Raw genomic sequence first — 18,622 nt, 5'->3', positions numbered from 1 at the left:
TTTTGGAGGGGAAAAAGTGCGTCCTATAGGGCGAAAAATACGGTATATGAAGAGCTACAGGTTCCCCACCTCAGATCTAGGTTATCAGTTCAGATTATGCTCTGTTCTAAACCATGGTTAGATTTCTGCAGAAGAGCCAAAGCGAGCCTCGATCTTGTGAGCTTCCCTTCCCCTTCCCTCATTTGCGGTGGCGAGGAGGACCATGAATGTTTCCAGTTCCACATTGGACTAAATCACAGTTTCCTGTTGCATACAGGTGGGGAGACGCTGGTTTGTTCTAATCCTTAAAACCAAACAGGATCAAACTTTGGTTTGCTAACTGATACACCCCAGACATAAGGACCTGTAATTCTGAGAGCATCATTTTACTTTCCTCTTTCTCCCATTTACCCTTCACCCCAATCCTGCTTATGCAGTTGAAGGGCAATAGCTGAGGACTGGTTACATGCAGATCTGCCATTTTGAAGTCAACGAGAGGTTTCTGTTGACTACCAGGTAGAACTGCCTACGTTTTCCTCCTCCCCAATCCACCGAAGACCAAACGATGCCACACCTGTTCAGACAAACACAGTTCAAACCTTTGCAACAGGCGGAAGTTCTGGCCTGTTTGGAAATCGCAGCACTCATCGCATGACACTTAATCCACATTTTCCGAACAGAGGTAGGCTATAGACACAATGCAAAGCTTTGCCCCACAGCTATTTATACTTGTCTCTTGGTTCAGGTCCACAGCTTAATTATTTACTGGATTACTTTGTTCTGGGGCTGTTTGGCTGAAGTGCTTTAAAAATATTGCAGGCTTTAAAAAATAAGATAAAACCAAACCCTGGCAAGGCAGCTCTCAGAAGCCAGTTTCTGGCTGCTTCGAGGGGGAGGGTGTTTTATTTCTGTCAGACAATGTGCTTTCTCAAGCAAGAAATGAGAATGTCCTAGGTTTTGATTCGACCAGAACTACAAAGAAATCTTTAAATCCCTCTGGCCTCTCTGTGTGCTGCGTGGAGACATCTTGAGGGTCTCTCTGAAGATCAGGCTGTGAATTGCTGAGTTAAATCCCATTCTGTCTGCCTCCTAGCCTACGGCATTCAGTTTCCTTGTTTTCTTGGCAAAGGAGGCTACAAGGGGCCTCTGTCTGAAAGGCACCTATATATGATATTTAATTTGTGCAGCTGCTCTTAGGAACCTTCACCCCTTACTAATATGATTCTGTCAACAGAGGCGGGTGGTGAGGAGTAAGAGAATATCATTCTTTTGGTGGTATTCAAAAAGGCTCATGAAACCAAAGACTTGGAATCTGTTTACCAGCCAGAAAGCATGTTTACTATGCAAAGTATTTATATCTGCCCTCTCAATCTCTGCAATTCTTTCTGGACGTGGATAACAATAGTTTGAATGAAAAATTAAACAGATAAAAGCTGTTGGTGCATCCTTCTCATTCTTATAACTGAAACAGGTGGCACTTGGGAGTATCTTAAGAGTAAGAGCTACCTACCTTCAGAAAAATGAAACAGTCACCGAGTTTCTGCATGAGTCAGTGAACTGTGTCTGTTGCCTCCGAAAGCAGACAACTGTGGTATTTGTTCTTTGGGAGTGAATGCATGATCCTTCATGCAGAGAAATTACCCACACCCAGTAGAGGCTGGCCTGACAAATAATGACCCAGATCAGTAAATCACTCAGAGATGCAACAGGCACCCTCTTTTATGCTCATTGTTTGAATATAATTCTCTCACAACCCACACTGTTTAGGAATCACCCTGCAACAGTGAGTTGTTAAGAAACTGAGCAGGGTTAGAAGCCACCAGTAGAGGCAGTGAAAACGCTTCCCCTTCCTAGTCTGTGACTTTTTCAGGCCCAGCCTGCAAAAATGAAAGTTTGCTTAGTTTTTACCATATATATATGCAGCTTTCCCCTCCTCTTGGTGAGCAGCTGCAGAGGCAGGCACATAGCTGTCAACCGTCCCTTATTTGGCGGGAAACTCCCTTATCCCAGCGCCGTGTCTCGCTGCTGTCCCTTATTGATGATGTCCCTTAAATTTCCCGGGTTTCAAAGGAAGCAGCTCCTCTCCCTCCCTCCCTGCCGGCCAGGGAGGAGGGAGGCTCCAACTGTGTCGCTTGGCTGCGTTGCTCACCCAATAAGGAGTCTAAGAATGACTGGGGGGTGGAGCTTGCATGCCTTGTGCTGATCAAATCGGCCACGTTGCCTGGGGACTCGCCTTTGCTCAGCGCTTCCCAGCGGAGAGATGACGGTGGTTTTCCTTGCTGCATCCCCTTTGCCGGGTTGCTGCGTTGTGGGAACCACCACTTGAATGCGTTGTGGGAACCACAGCCAGTTTGGCAGCTGGCTGGGCTTTCTGCCTTTGGCTTGGAGGGGCTCAGAATTTGAACATACCTGTGCTTGGAAAATCCCCTATTTTGGCTGCTGATCCCTTATTTTCGAGGCTGCTGACCCCTTATTTTCAAATCTGTAAGTTGACAGCTGTGGGCAGGCAAGGGCTCCTGTCCCACTAACCACAGCAGAGAATGTGGGCATACGTAGCTTGCCCAGTGTCATGATGAGAAAAGATGCATTTGCCAGAATTCTATTTCCCCCCCCAAAATTTTTTTATTCATTTTATAATACAAATAAAAAACACAAACAGAAAAGACAAACAATACGAACAAATTCTTGTCATATCCTTATTTTTCTAAACATTGTTAAGTGGGCTTCTCCAAGTCCCACCTATCTGATTTTCATTTTACTTCATCTTTAGCAGTTTACATATATCATAATTTCTGGCCATCTTTTTTTTTTATCACACTTAAAATAACTTCACATTTTATCACTTACAAATAATACTATTTTAAAATACCCTATCTTCTACTTCTAACCCTACAGCCTATATCCACTTCCAAAGCTATTCTAAGGTTTAAATATTAACATATTTTTTCAAATATTCCTTAAACTTCTTCCAGTCTTCTTCGCATTTGCCAGTATTCTAATGCAGGTTGTTGAAAGAAGCATTATCAGAAACTATATACCTCTGACTAGTTTTCCACATGAATTAGGTTAATGGGCTGGTTTTCCATCGAGACCATGAAATTTTGCAGTGTAATGATAGCAACCAGTTCAGCGTTTTACTGCCTTATTTGCATCTTCCCTGTTCTGTCTGATGGGCAGGGTACAAATTATTATTATTTCATGTACTTCATTGTGCTTCAGTATAACCGTGCTTTCCTTTATTCTTTAACCCTGTTGTGTGGGTATTCAATTCCCCCGTGTGATTAGAATCACGTCGGGGAGAGCAGGATATGCTAGCTTGCCCTTCTGCCTCCATTGCATGTCTGTGCCCATTAGACAGTTGTACTCATGGAGGCTCAACACCAACATGGTTCTTAATCCCATGGAGAGCAGATTCCCTGTTGCAGATGTTCACTCCAGTGCACGGAGGGTGGAGGGCTGCGCACGTGGGTCTAACAGTGGGGCAGTGTTAGTGAGGATATCCCTGCTCCCTTTTGCATGGAGGGAACTAACAACCCACAAAGGGATTGTGTCTCCTGTATATCTGGTCACCCTCTCCCGTGATCTTTCCCTTCCCCTGTTTTTAAATGAAACTTAAGCCTAACACAATGTTGATGGTGTCACGTGCATTTTCAACATCAGTCTGAAGCAGGGGTGGGAAGCTTCAGGTCCAGAGACCAAATGTGACGCTCCAACCCTGCCTGCCTGGCTCTTGGGAGCCTCCCCAGGCCATGCATGTGTGTGTGCGCGCGCACACACACACACACACACCAGCCACACTGTCATGGACTGGTTGAATGCAGAGGAATGGTGGTAGAAACCAGCTGGGGAACCAGCAAGGGAAGAAGGCTCAGACCCCAGGGAGTGGTGGTGAGATGATGATGAGCAGTCAGAGGGAGAAGGAAGTGTCGGAAGCTGAAGGGGAAAGAGGGCTTAGTGAGCTGGGAAAGTCGGTGGCAGGGGGCAGTCAAGAAGCTGAAGTTGGCAAGTGGGAGGAGGGAGGTCAAGAGGCAGAGACGAGTCACTGGTGTCTCCCTCGCCTGCTGTGACAAGCTCCCCTCCCATCTCTCCGGACCAGGAGAGGCATGAAAGGGGCAGAGGAGAGATTGGTTGGACGCAGGCACAGTCTCCAATTGCTTGGGAAATGCCATGGAGAGGAGGCAACATGACAGCTGTGGGGAGGTGGGGACTTTTAGTCTCGGCAACGGATTTCATGGAGTAAGACCCACAAGGAATGAGCTCCTGTGTGCATTAGGGCTCACTCAGCCAAATATGTGGAGATCGTGTTTTTGCAAATTATGAGTTAAACTCCAACTTTGGACTACGTGATTTACCAACCTGCACACTCACTACTGCCCCTTCTTTGTACCCTCTGTGAGAGTGTTTTTGCCTGGCTGTAATCACCTCCTGGCAAATAGAAGGGGAAGAAATGGAGGCAGTGAGAGATTCTACTTTCCTGGGCTCCATGATCACTGCAGATGGTGACAGCACTCACGAAATTAAAAGACATCTGCTTCTTGGGAGAAAAGCAATGACAAACCTAGACAGCATCTTAAAAAGCAGAGACATCACCTTGCCAACAAAGGTCCGTATAGTTAAAGCTATGGTTTTCCCAATAGTGATGTATGGAAGTGAGAGCTGGACCATAAAGAAGGCTGATCGCCGAAGAATTGGTGCTCTTGAATTATGGTGCTGGAGGAGACTTTTGAGAGTCCCATGGACTGTAAGAAGATCAAACCTATCCATTCTGAAGGAAATCATCCCTGAGAGCTCACTGGAAGGACAGATCCTGAAGCTGAGGCTCCAAGACTTTGGCCACCTCATGAGAAGAGAAGACTCCCTGGAAAAGACCCTGATGTTGGGAAAGATGGAGGGCACAAAGAGAAGGGGACGGCAGAGGACGAGATGCTTGGACCGTGTTCTCAAAGCTACCAGCATGAGTTTGACCAAACTGCAGGAGGCGGTGGAAGACAGGAGTGCTTGGCGTGCTCTGGTCCATGGGGTCACGAAGAGTTGGGCACGACTAAACAACAACAACAACAATGTGCTATCAACTCTGATAAGTCCTCTTGCTTCCCTGGACGAAGAGAAGGGTGTGAGAGCATGTGCAGAAACTAGCCTACTGCACAAAGGCAAAATTTGCACTTGTTCATCTGCCCACCACTTGCACGTGGCCCCCAGAAGGTTGAATGTGGCCCTCAGATTGAAACAGTTTCTGTACCCTTGGTTGAAGCAAGGCTCTCTAGTAGGTTCCAAGCCACATTCCTCTTTAGGTTGGCACCAAAGCCTCAAGATTAATCTAATGACGTTTTTGACATTTAGGGTATCCTCTTGCTCCAGGCCCAATGAAATAGTTAGTGTGTTTTTCAACAGGATGGTCTCAGTGGAACACACTGGTGCATAGCACCAGAGCAGAATGTAATAAACATTAGGGAGCAGAGACCATGACGTGTTTGTATTCTTGACAGGGTCATGCTGCTGGCACAGAATAAATGCTTAATAATAATCATATTGCTCCTGCTCCACCTGTCAGGGTATCTGAGCAAGTTCCTGCCTCTAATTATTTTACCACTTTTTGTTCTTTTCCCAGACGAAGCGACCCGGTGGGCCGACCGCACTCCTGGCATTCTGCCAAGTTCATAGAGAACCAGCCCGATCTCAGCATGATGCAAATATCTCCTGGCATGATTGGCACTCCTTGGCATCAAGCCTACCATTCCAGGTAAGCCTCACAGCAGTTTGGCCAAAACAACAACAACCCTGTATCCGAGGATTGGTGCGTTGTGTGCTTCCCATTCCAGGAAGAGAACAATTTATGCTCCACCCTGAAAGCATAATCCTCCGCAGTAATCTGCATTCACCTCACAGTCTTTTAAAAGCTGCTGAGCTTTCTTCCAGGTGCTGTGCTACCTTTGTGGATCTGAAACAATGGTGTATCAGGTTGAACAGGCAGGTACCCTCAGCCATTTTTGCAAAAGCTGTTCATTCACGGTGGTGGAGTGGGGGACTTATCAAGCAGAGAACGTTGCCCAAATTTCCCTGCTGATTGTAGAATTCTACAGGCTCTGCACTAAAAAAAAGAAAAGAGCAGATAAATCAAAATTCTGAATTTTATAGCCTTTACACATTATTCAGATTTCATGCATTCGCTTCTTTTGCATCGTCTGTTCTGCTTGCTCTATCCCAGGGGTCAGCAAACTTTTTCAGCAGGGGGCCGGTCCACTGTCCCTCAGACCTTGTGGGGGGGCCGGACTATGTTTTGAAGGGGGGGGGGGAAATGAACAAATTCCTATGCCCCACAAATAACACAGAGATGCAATTTAAATAAAAGGATACATTCTACTCATGTAAAAACATGCTGATTCCTGGACCATCCGTGGGCCAGATTTAGAAGGCAATTGTGCCAGATCCGGTCCCCTGGCCTTAGTTTTCCTACCCATGCTCTATCCCTTGCAAGTTTGTTCCATTTGCAGAATACATACAGGTTTCAGAATTCAGCTTTTCTTGGCGCAGGAATATGTTTTTTAAAGGAGCTGATCATATAGGGCTTCTGCCTGTTCCCTACAATGTGTTTCCACTTTTCTGTATCTGTTCTGAAAGATGGAACATAACACAACCGGAAAGTTCTTAGTGTTGTTTCTTTTTCGATGTATAGACAAATCCCCAGTCTTTCAATCTCCTTGAACATCTTTGTAGCAGATTCCCAATCTCCGCATCAGCACAGTGGCTTTTCCTCCTCCCCAACTTAGCCGCTGGAATTTCAAGACCTCTGTGAAACCTAAATACTGGCACCAATAGTAATTTATTGAGATCAAAGGAAGCATGGGATGGGAAAGCAGGAAGAAACTCTAGGATTACAAAAAGAAACAAAAAAAGAAACCCTTCCAACAGAGATGTGTGTTCTCTTTCTCTCCTTGACACCCAACACAAATCATCTGGCAACGGCATTCCTTCCTTCCCAGGGAGCTGCTTTTTTAAAAAAATATTCTTTGCTATGGCCTAGCTCATAGAGTTCCAAGCCCCAGATTTCTGCCCTCTCTGTTGTCGCATCTCTGCTGGCATAGAAGCCATCGCTCCAGGTGTTTCAACACTGAAGAACACCAGTGGCATCTAGTGGTCGGATTGCCAGCTATCTGTTGGTAATAGGTGAGGGCCAGAGTGGTCAAATCGGGAGATCATTTGTTTAAAAAGGAAAGGACATGGCACAAGCGGCTGAGGAAATGAAACCAGAAAAATGGCCAGTTCTGTTGAAACCATTCCTCCTCCTCCTTATTTGTGATCTGGTTCTTTCTCATTCTCTGTACAGTGGTACCTCGGGTTACATATGCTTCAGGTTACATATGCTTCAAGTTACAGACTCCGCTAACTCAGAAATAGTACCTCGGGTTAAGAAGTTTGCTTCAGGATGAGAACAGAAATCGTGCTGTGGGGGCAGTGGGAGGCCCCATTAGCTAAAGTGGTGTCTCAGGTTAGGAACAGTTTCAGGTTAAGAACGAACCTCCAGAATGAATAAGTTCTTAACCCGAGGTACCACTGTACTTCTTCTTCACTTGGCTAACAGCTCAGTCCCTAGATAGTTGCTTTGCAGCATCCTTCCTTTTGCCTTTATGTTTTTGCTTCCATGTGGTGGGGATATTATCCTTAGGCTAGGAGGTACCATGAGAAAAGATAACGCCGAGCAGGAGAACAACACAAACCAGGCAACAGTTGGGCCTTGGGACACTAAAGGGTCATCCACACTTTGCACTGTTCTTTCTTAGCACATACTTTAAAACTCTCACGTCCAAGCACTTTTGTTTTTTCCCCCAGGCGCATTTCCCCCACAAACCCGCTCTTTACTGCTGAATTGGAGCAAACAGCAATTCGTGAACGAGACCTTGGTTCCCCAAGGCCCTGCCATTGTCACAGCAGGAGACACGACAGATGGGCTTATAAGGAAATTGAGGGGTTTTCAGTGGCCAGAGCAACGTGGCTTGAGGAGGCCAAGTTTATGCTGTCACGGGGCTGAGGGGAAATTGACTGTGCCAGAGCCAGGCTGGGGCTGTGGGTTGCCATTTTTGAATGAATTTCAAATGCCCAGCTCTATTAACCAAGCCCACTGCTGATGGAGTGTGGGCATAATTCAGAAGAGAACCATTTTTTTTATTTTCCCCTCCTCTCCCGCAGTTTACCCATGTCCTCCCTGCCACCCCACTTCTTAACCGAAAGGATGAGGTGGCAATCATAGGCCTCAGGCTTGAGGTCTCAGCTCCATTCAGGCGTTCTGGGAAATGTAGTTCCTAAGCTTCCTGGTGTCAGTGTGAAGGATTCACCTTCCTTTGAGTTAAATAATGTATTATCCCATTTTGCTGATGTTGAGGAATAATGACTCAGCATGGACCTGGGATCCCTTGAGCCACTGGGTAGCTGAGTAATAATGGCAGTGAACCAGGCTGCTTTTAAGGCCTACATATCTTCATCAGCTTGTATGAGGGAAAATAATGTCAAGGAATCAACCTAACCAGCTTCCTCCCCTCCAAATAGCAGCAGCAACAACAACAGGAGGGTTTATGCCTGCAACTGAGCTTCCTTGACAAATAGCTGTGTCATATCCTTTCTGGAGCAGCCTTTGACTTTTCGTCAGCTTGGTCCGTGATGAAAAGCTCTTGCCATGGACTTATTGAAGCTGTTGTGGTTCCGCTGCTCTCTGTCCCATCTCCACCCCATCCCTCATTGCCTCCTTCCCTGTCATGTCTGTTTAGTTTTCTCACAGCAAACAAAATGTCTCCAGTTCAGTTGGAGATTCCAGGAACACTGCCAGCGTATAGCCTTCACCTCCATAAAAAGAAAAGAAGCGAAAAAAGAGAGAGAGAGAGAGAGAGATGGAGGAGGGGGCAAATTCCTCTCCGTCCTCAAGCTTCTCTTACTCTCTTGTTCTTCCTTTCACCCTCTTTCTCTTTCTCTCTCTCTCTCTTACTCGTGGGTGTCTGGGTATTCTGGTGACGTTTAGGGTGCTTTTGATGGATTGCGAGGGTGGAGTAGACATGTTTGGACTTCCCTGCAAAGCCTCCCCTGCTTGCGACCTGCCTCCCATCTATTTTTTTCCCTCCCTTCCTAGTGATAAATAAGAGACATAGTGATAAATAAGAGACATGTGTTGCAATGTCAAGCGGTCCTTCCGAGCAAACCAGGATGACTGCAGACTAAGAACAGAACAAGGCCCAAATATGGGTTTTCGTCTCTTCCTCTAAAAACTAAACATATCCCTCAGAGTCCCTTTATAAGCCAGTACGACTCTCTCTTGCTCTCACGCTAACAAGTTTTCGCTTCTCTCTCTCTCGCTCCTTCCTCCAGTTCCTCCACAAGCGATCTCTCCGGCTATGAGCATGGCTATTTAAGAAGAAGTCCTGACCAGTACAGCTCTAGGGGAAGCATGGAGAGTTTGGACCATACCCCTGCAGGGTATACCCATCACCTCTGCCACCTTTCGCCAGCCAAATCCACCAATAGTATTGACCAGCTTGCCCATCTCCACAGCAAGAGGGATTCCGCCTACAGCTCTTTCTCAACCAGCTCCAGCATTCCCGAATACCTGGCGCCCACGTTCTGCAAGGAGAGGTCCTATTCCATGGAGAACGTCCATTCCCGGGGCAGACCGCAAGAAGGGGGAATGAGGCAGGCTGATATCAGGTACATCAAAACTGTCTACAACGCCCAGCGAGGCGTTTCGGAGGAATACGAAGTGAAGTCCTCTGCTCTTTCGCCAAGCTCTGAGTCCCAGGCTAAAGGATACGGCTACAGCAGGTTGCATGGCTACAGCAAGGGCCTCCCAACTCGGAGCTCATCTGACAGCGATAGCCACTATATGAAGGGCCCCCCCATGCCACCGACCCGTAGTGACAGTTACGCAGCAACCAGGCACCACGAGAGGCCCAGCTCCTGGTCCAGCCTTGAACACAGGAAGTCCTGTAGGACTCACCCCAAAAGCGCTTGGCCTCACCTAGGCCAGGGCACCCCTCCTCCAGGGCATCTCCAGAAACCTGCATTCCTAGAAGGACACCTCCACACTGTGATGGAGAAGAGCCCAGAGAGCAGTCCCACCATGAAGCCCAAACAGGTTTACTCGCAGGCAGCTCAGCCAGGGCAGCCTTTGCTTCCTACTGGTGTTTACCCTGTCCCTTCTCCTGAGCCCCACTTTGCCCAGGTTCCTCACCCTTCCGCAAGCAACAGCGGGATGCTTTACCCAGCGCTTGCCAAAGAGAGTGGGTACGCACACGCCCCTGTGTCTTCTCCATCCTCGTACGAAAACGTCGCAGCCTGCAGGCAGCATGCTGGCTTGGACGAGAACGGAAACCAAAGCCCGCCGAACAAGGCTGCCATCTTCTACCAGCCTGAGTACGCGCCAGGGAAGAAGCAGGAGGTGGAAGACGCGGCTGCAAAGTTCGTCTTGTACAGGATGCATCCCGAAGCCTACCCCGCGTCTCCCAGGCAGGATGAGTCGGCCCCGCCGTATATGACCACAGCTTTGATCCAGGAAAGTGCAAGAAACGCACAGCACTCGAACCACAGCTCTCAGGCACGCCTGCCTCACCCGAAGGATGCGATTGACAGCAAAGGCCTCTGCCACTCAAAGGGGTACGGGGCAGGAGAGCAGAAGGAAGATAAGAACGCAAACCTGCATCCCACAGCTCAAAACCAGTGGAACCCCAGTAAGGCCAAGCAGCACGCTTTTTCCTCCTTGCAAAACATCCCGGAGAGCAGCAAGCTGCAGAACAGCTCGGCTCTGAAGGAGGTACCACAGTGCAAGGGCTATTCCGGTGCCAAGTGGCATGTTGTGAATTACAGCAGCCAAGCGGATAAGATGTGTCAGGGGCAGATCCCAGGGCACTGGCAGGATGGCGAGTGGCACAGCTTAGAAGGGTACCAGGACACCATTCCCAGCGCAGAGCATTTCCATGGGGTGGAGCCAAAGTACAAGGAGCCCTCTTCTCCGATGGCCCCTAAGATGTCAGATTTAAATATTCACCAGCTGGGTTCTAGCAACCTCCAGAACTCTCAGTATGGGCAACTGGACTCTCGGAAGGCCCGGTGCTCTGTCCTGGAGAAGGTCAGCAAGATAGAGCAGCGTGAACAAGGCGGCCAGTGGCTGCAGAGTGTCAGCCCTAACAGCTTCAGCCAGAATTTCAGCTCAGGCAAGCCCAACCTCAACCATGCTGAGGACATCCGAAAGAGGCGGAACTCTCAAGAGCATCTTCACTTGCTTGGAGATCATAGCCGCCTGGCCAGCGCAAGGAGCTCAGACCCGGCCGCATATATGCAGCGCCCAAGCGAGAGTGGGGCTGGCAGACCAGAGAGGGCTAATTGGCACAGTGCAGAGCAGCAGATGGAGGCAGCAAGTGCTGCCGTGGCGATGCCAGGATGGCACAGCATCTATCATCAGGCCGGGACCTCTGAAAGCGAGCCACCGAAACCGGCTGGGCAGCTGCCCCAAAGCAGAAGTGCTTTCCAGTTGTCGGAGGAGCGCGAGAGAGAGCTGTTGTGGAAGGGCAGCACCCAGGACTCGAACGGCTCGCAGCTGGACCTCCCCTTTAGCAGGGCTTACAGGAACAGCATCAAAGATGCCCAGTCTAAGGTTTTGAGGGCCACCTCCTTCAGCCGCAAGGACCTCAACATCAGCCCTCAGTGCGGGAAGGAGCCCAGAAGGAGTGTGCAAAGGCCGGCATCAGCACATGTTGGGATGAGGAGCATGGCAGCATCTCCCCATACCCCAAAGGAGAGGCATAGCATCACACCGACAGAGACCAAGCTGGATTATCCCAACAAAGAGAGCCTTCCTGCACCTCTGCACGTGGCCCGCATTGGGGGCAGGAGGCGCCTGAACCCCGACCAGAAAAAGAAGTCTTACTCCGAGCCGGAGAAGATGAACGAAGTGGGTGTGTCTGACAGCGAGCTGTCGCCCTTCTCCCACCAGAAGAAAGCCCTCCAGTTTGTTTTCCCAGAGAGTACGGTGGCTGACCGCCGCAAGATATTTGAGAGGGAGAACAAGGCGTGCTCCACCATCAATCTTTCCAAGCCGGAGCTGAAGCAGCTGCAGCAGAACGCGCTGGCAGATTACATTGAACGCAAAACTGGGAAGCGGCCCTCGTCTGCATCCCAAGACTCCAGCTTCCTTCAGGAGAGCTCTCAGTCCTCTTGCACGCAAACAGGTGCCCAAGAGGGGCAGTCTCTTTCATCCTCATCCAGCATGAATTCTCTCCAGGACCAGAGTCTTTGCCATCGTCGGGAATCCCTGGAGCCGGTCTCTAGAGCAGGGCGTGGCTTTGCCACTCTGCCTCCTGGGCTTACGGGCTGCTTCGATCCCAGCGGACCTGAGGGCAGGAAGGTGACCAGCCCAAATCACGGCAGCAGGAGCAGCTCCTTTCCCAGCTGGCTGAAAGCAGACCGGCGTCAGGATTGCAGAGCTGACCCAGAGCTCACCAAAAGCACCCAGACAGATCTTGACGTGTGCACCAAGCCATGCCATGCTAATGACCAAGTTCTGGAGAAGAGGTCGGCACCCACCAAGAAGCCCGGGAAGTCGGCCTCTGCAGAGGACTTGCTGGAGAGATCAGAAAACCAGGCAGTCGCCGTGCACATCCGATCCAGGTCATCTCCTTCAGCGGATAAAATGTGCCAGGTATGTAAAAGATATGAGACTTCCTTGGTCCCTCTGTTGTTCATTCCCCCTGGTTATGCTGGAGCGCAGACACTGTTAGTTCTGCTCAGAGTACTGTGGTCCCATTGAAATTAATGGGTGAGACTACCATAGAGGCTTTAATTCCAGTGGGTCTACTATTAGCATAGCTTAGTTGGGCTCAATCCATTATTGCAAAGGTTCTAGTGAGCAGTGGAATTTGGTGGGTATAAAAGCCACAATAACCCCTACATTCTATGAGAATCTTCACACTTGCATGGAGGTTTCCCTCCCCAGCTCTCCATAGAATTGTAGAGTTGGAGGGGACCCCAAGGGCCATCTAGTCCAACCCTTCCTGCAATACAGGAATGAGAGGCAATTGTGAAGAAGCATTCTTATTCCACGGCTCTATTCATTGACATGGGACCAGAGAAGGAAAGGTGGGTTGTGCAATGTTTGGCTGGTGGTATATCCTATCTTTGCTGAAACACGGTGTTTTTTATTATTATTCACATGCATCCTGCTTTCCCTTTTGAGGGAAACTGCATCTCGCAATGTCCTTCTATTTACATAAGGGCAACATTGGATGTGTCCCATGCATTTTGTCCTCGCAGGGCTACCTGGGAATCTGACCCTGGGTCTCCCCGTTTCAAAGCCAATGCTATAATACCCCCCTACACCGCAAACTGACTGTCATATTGTTTTATTGGTGACAATGGAATTTAAATTGGCTTTGGGCAAACGTTTTTAGTTTTAGCTCTGCATCCAGCTGCTGGTGCAAAGCACTCTTGAGAAGCCTTCTGCCTGCTGAGGATTTTTAGAGAGACAAAAAACTGGGTTTCTGGGGGGAATAAACCACACAAACTCACAAAAACCATTTCTCCTCTTATTACCACCACCAGGTATTTTATAAGGCAATCTGGAAAACCATTTGCTCTGAGATTTCTCTTTGTAAAGCCCAAGAGCCCTGCCAGATTGCAAAATGCTTAGCCTGGGGCCTTTTGTTGTTTTCTTTCTCCTGCTGGCTTCTCTGTGCTCTTCTGCTGGCTGTATCAGGTTGTCTTGTCAGGCCACCACCAGACCTACCAAGCTTGTGTTTTCAAAACAAGACAGAGTAAACAGCAAAGCAAAATAGTGAAGGAGGCAAAATGCTTAAGCAGCTGTGGACCACCAACTTTCTCATCCTTGGTGTCCATCGTGCATTTTGGCTCTTTTAAATTCAGTCTGTGGAACTGTGTTGACAACGAGAGCCACTGCAGTCTTTACAAGCACATCCGGCATGAAGCTGAACTAGCTGGCATTTTAAGGAGCCAGTGTGGTGTAGTGGTTAGAGTGTCGGACTAGGACCTGGGAGACCAGGGTTCAAGTCCCCGCCTGGCTGTGAAGCTCACTGGGTGACCTTGGGCCTAACCTACCTCACAGGGCTGTTGTGAGGATTAAATGAGGAGTGGGAGAACCATGTATGCCACTTTGAGCTCCTTGGGAGAAAAATGTGGAATATAAATGGAATCAAATGGAGGTTTTTAAGCAGAGGTTGGATGGCCGTCTGTCATATATGAGAATCCTGCATTGATTGGGTTCCCCTCTACAATTCTATGATTCTATAATTTGCAAGTATAATTTAGCCGCCCTGAGCCCGGTTTTTGAAGGGCGGGGTTTAAATAAATTAATAATAATAATAATAATAATAATAATAATAATATGGGGTTTAACCATATAGATATTGGAATAGAGCAACACCACTCTACATGTTAATATCTCATTTATTCATTTATGGTATCTCTGACCCATCTTTCATCCAGCCGGTCCCAAGGTCAGAATCCAACGATAAAACAAGTTAATAAAAGCAGAAAACATCCTCGGATCAACGAGCAACAGCATTATAGCTCTCATCCCAAAGACCTGGATGAAGAGGTAGCCAACTGAAAAAAAGTCAACAGTGTCAGCCGTAGACACACCAATGCACTAGATCAGGGATGTCCAACAGGTCGATCGGGATTGACTGGTCAATCCTGTGGAGGCTTCGGTCGATCTTGGTTGATCTCAGGCTCCTTTTCCTTCCTGCGCATGATTGCTAGAACAGGAGACGGATTTGTCGCTGCGAGGCTGTTTCTTTTCTTGGCAATCTTTTGGTGAGAGCGACTTCTCCTGCCTTTCTCCTTCCCTCTCCCTAAAAAAAAGCTCAACCACTTTGACCTGACCCCCCCCCCCCAAAGGGGTAGATCACTGCCAGTTTTTTATTTTGTGAGTAGATCGCAGTCTCTTGGGAGTTGGACATCCAAGGGGGAAGTCATTCTGAAGATAGGGTGTCATTTCAGAGAAGGCTTTTTCTTGTACCACCATCCCTCCCACATGCTTCACCTACTGGTGGGGCCACATGTAGGGTAGCTTCTGCAGAGTTTCACCCACTGGCAGGATGGTATGGGGTCAGTGTTTGCAAGTCATTTAGGGCTTAACTGTCAGCACCTTGAATTGAGCTTGGGAAATGAAAAGGAAGTCATTGCAGAGGCGAAGTGCATCGCAAGCCAGAGCAGGGCATCTCATTGATTCCAAGGACCTGTGAGTCCATCCTAGCCCCTCTGTCTTGCTGGTTCAGTTTCAGGGGTTTCTTTTTTTGGAGGGAAGCCAATGTTTGGTGTAGATGTGACCAAAGAGGGAGGAACTAAGTCGAATTGGAGGGTATGAAAGCCTCTGTGGCCACACAGGTTCTCCAAGGCCTGGTCAATTTAATTGCAGCCAACCTGTGGTTTGAATATGAATGTTTTCCTGCAAACCCCAACATGTTTTTAATAAGGGGACAAGAGAAGGGGGTGAGGACAGTGAAAGAGTAGCAGTTAAAGCAAAACAGGATCTTCTCTTTTTTCCCTTGTTCCCTGTTTCCTTTTTTAAAAAATCAGGTTTGCCAAAGCCTTTTTATCTGTTGCAGCAGCAGACGTGCCTCAGCTTTTGGCTTGCTATATATTTTTAAAAGGGATATATACTGTTCCCTGCAGACGGACTATAAATTACACTGCAGTGTCACTGAAGGAATTTGTTTAAAGATCTGAGGAAATTGATAGCTATGCGGAATTGCTGGCCCATCTGTCTTCAACCACACATTCTCCATCTTCTTCTGCGTCTCCTCTTTTAGCTTGTCTCAGCCTGCGTGCCGGGTAAATCTCCGGCTTATAAATTTGGTCAAAACTCCCTACCCTGTCCTGGCTACCGCCTTTGCATCTAACAACAAAGCAAGGCAAACTTGGGGGGGGGGGGTTGGGGGGGGCAATCTTTGGAGTGGAGAATTATAGATTGAGTTGTGAGCTCCTTGATCTCAAAACATGCATCTCTTCACATCTGGCAACTGTATTTGTGTGCAAATTCCCAGGCTCTTTGTCTTGTTCTAGAATTGGGTTTTTCCTGTTTTAAAAACTATTCACTATATCTTGATAGGTAAGAATGTAATTGTGCAGGTGAATTTAAATTGGCAGCAAAGACTCCCTGTGTCTTGGACGTCAGATGTTTTGGATGTCAGAGAAGCTGATTTAGTCCAACATCCTTCCTGTTCTCATGGTGTCCAACCAGATGCCTGTGGAAAGCTCGCAAGCAGGATCTGAGCATGACAGCACTCTCCCCTCCTGCGGCTTCCAGCAGCTAATATTCTATAGAACCATAGAATGGCATAGTTGGGACACCCAGAGAGCCATCTAGTCCAACCCCCTGCCATGCAGGAATCATAGCTGTCAACTTCCAGATTTGAAAATAAGGGATCAGCAGCCTCACCTGTCCCAGAGACAGTCTACGGGATATCTAACAATCTGGGATAGCAGCGGGAAACGGCGCTGAAATAAGGGAATTTCCCGCCAAAAAAGGGAAGGTTGACAGCTATGGCAAGAATCTCAATATGCTGTAAAACTTAGTTAAATACCCCCCATGGTTATTTAATTATAGAATGTTGCATGATGGGTTGTGTTAGAAGGTGGAATATATATATTTGAACAAATAAAAACACATATTAATTACCATCCTATACTTCTAAAGCAGTATTTTTGCTTGCCTGCAGAATGTTCAGTTTTCTGTTTGCTTCTCTTTCTCCTCAAGGACATCCTGATGGGAGAAAGTAATGAGTTCAGCCATTTTGTGAAAGATCCTTTCTATGTCGTGGCTGCTGGCACCAGGTAGGTGCTTATTCTCTCTCTCTCTCTCTCATTCCCTCTCTCTCTCTCTCTCTCTCTCTCTCTCTCTCTCTCTCTCTCTCTCTCACTGTGTGTGTGTGTGTGTGTGTAGCACATACTACCAAATGACGACAGAGCAGTTTCTGTAAGAATAAGTAAGGTAAAGGTAAAGGGACCCCTGACCATTAGGTCCAGTCATGGCCGACTCTGGGGTTGTGGCGCTCATCTCGCTTTATTGGCCGAGGGAGCCAGCGTACAGCTTCCGGGTCATGTGGCCAGCATGACTAAGCCGCTTCTGGTGAACCAGAGCAGCGGACGGAAATGCTGTTTACCTTCCCGCCAGAGCAGTACCTATTTATCTACTTGCACTTTGACGTGCTTTTGAACTGCTAGGTTGGCAGGAGCAGGGACCGAGCAACAGGAGCTCACCCCGTCGTGGGGATTCGAACCACCGAGCTTCTGATCGGCAAGTCCTAGGCTCTGTGGTTTAACCCACAGCGCTACCCACATCCCTTAAGAATAAGTAAACTACACCATTAAAAACCACAGCACACAGTGAAACTAATAGTAGGATAGTCGTAGCAACTTAATAATAGCATAATGAATGTTCAAGGAAAGGGTTCTGATCACCTTATATTGGGGGAGGAGGAAATGCATTAAAAATAGTAGGTGAGCTTGCCCCATATATAGCTGAGGGGGGAAAGCTTGCACACATCTTCATTCAGAGGAGCTGGATTTTTTTTTTTTTAAATCACAATTGCCTTTGGAACAAAAACAAAACCCTGTTTCAATGTGTACTCCGAAGCAGTAAGGGAATCGAATATATCTGAAAAGATTGGCAAAGGCACAGAAACTAACCAAAAACCTTTAAAACAAATTCAAAGGTATGTTTTCCCTGTGAACTGCATTCTTGCTCAGACACAAAAGATGATTGGATTTTCTGTGCCCACTCATAGCGCAATATCCATGCAGACTTTACCTTGAACCATGGTTACTGCTGCCGCCTCCATGGTTGTTCCAAAGCAGCTCTGGATAATGCATGTATACCTCCCACCCATGCTGTTAGCACACATCATGTGGTTTTGTGCGTCATTGGTGTGATACGTAACCACACGGCCCTTCTAAACCGTTTGATGGAAAATGTTCACATTATCAGGAGAGGCGCAGGGGTCACAGTGAAGGAGATGCAAGCTCACAATGTATTCTGAGTCAGCTGATTCAGACTCTGCTTTCTTTTGATGCACCACAAATAGCCTCTTATCACTTGGAGCAGCCTTTGCCAACCTGGTGCCCGCCTGGTGTTTTGAACTAAAACTGCCATCAGCTCCAGCCAGCATGGCTGTGCCGCCCAGTGCTTATGGGAGCTGTAGTCTGGAGGGCACCAGGTTTGCAAACGCTGATGTATGGCTTTGAAAATAAAGAGTTTTAGAGAAGAGTGATTAACTTGGAATTGCAACAGCTAAGCCAGCCTTGGCGTCGGTGCCTGGTTTCTAGGAAAGTATTATGAAGCCAGAGGAGCCAAGACTTTTGCCCCGTGGGAATCTAGCAAACAGTTTTCAAATAGCTTTTAGTGGTCTTTGCGTGAAAGCAACCCTGGCTGTCGTCTCATCCTTCCCAATTAATCAGTGTTCCGAGACTCTTTTTATGAGTTGGCTTCTGCATGCAGCTTCTTAAGTAACGAGATTGACACTTGCAGAGAAACGAGCCAACGGGAGCAGGATATGGGCTATTAAGTAATATGCCTTGCTGCCAAGCCTGACATTCCTAAGTGCTTATTACCGTCTTAAGGTCTTCGGAATGCTGTTGCTGCATCAGCAATGTA

General features: G+C 47.8%; 1 protein-coding gene across 7 annotated transcripts in view; it reads left to right on the top strand.

The window, feature by feature from the left end:
- SHROOM3 (shroom family member 3) overlaps window positions 1–18,622 on the top strand; it is a 212,840-nt gene that overhangs the window by 181,660 nt on the left and 12,558 nt on the right. For all 7 annotated transcript variants that reach the window (XM_083631562.1, XM_083631566.1, XM_083631564.1 and 4 more), the window contains 3 exons: window positions 5,588–5,719; window positions 9,331–12,652; window positions 16,727–16,803. In XM_083631562.1, coding sequence (XP_083487688.1) covers window positions 5,588–5,719; window positions 9,331–12,652; window positions 16,727–16,803 — 3,531 coding nt within the window. The remainder of the gene's footprint in view (window positions 1–5,587; window positions 5,720–9,330; window positions 12,653–16,726; window positions 16,804–18,622) is intronic.

This window comes from Podarcis filfolensis (assembly GCF_964270895.1).
Source record: "Podarcis filfolensis genome assembly, chromosome: 9".
In the NCBI taxonomy this organism is placed as follows: Eukaryota; Metazoa; Chordata; class Lepidosauria; order Squamata; family Lacertidae; genus Podarcis; species Podarcis filfolensis.
Note: the sequence above shows the minus strand (reverse complement) of the source record. Positions and strands in the feature narration are given on the sequence as shown.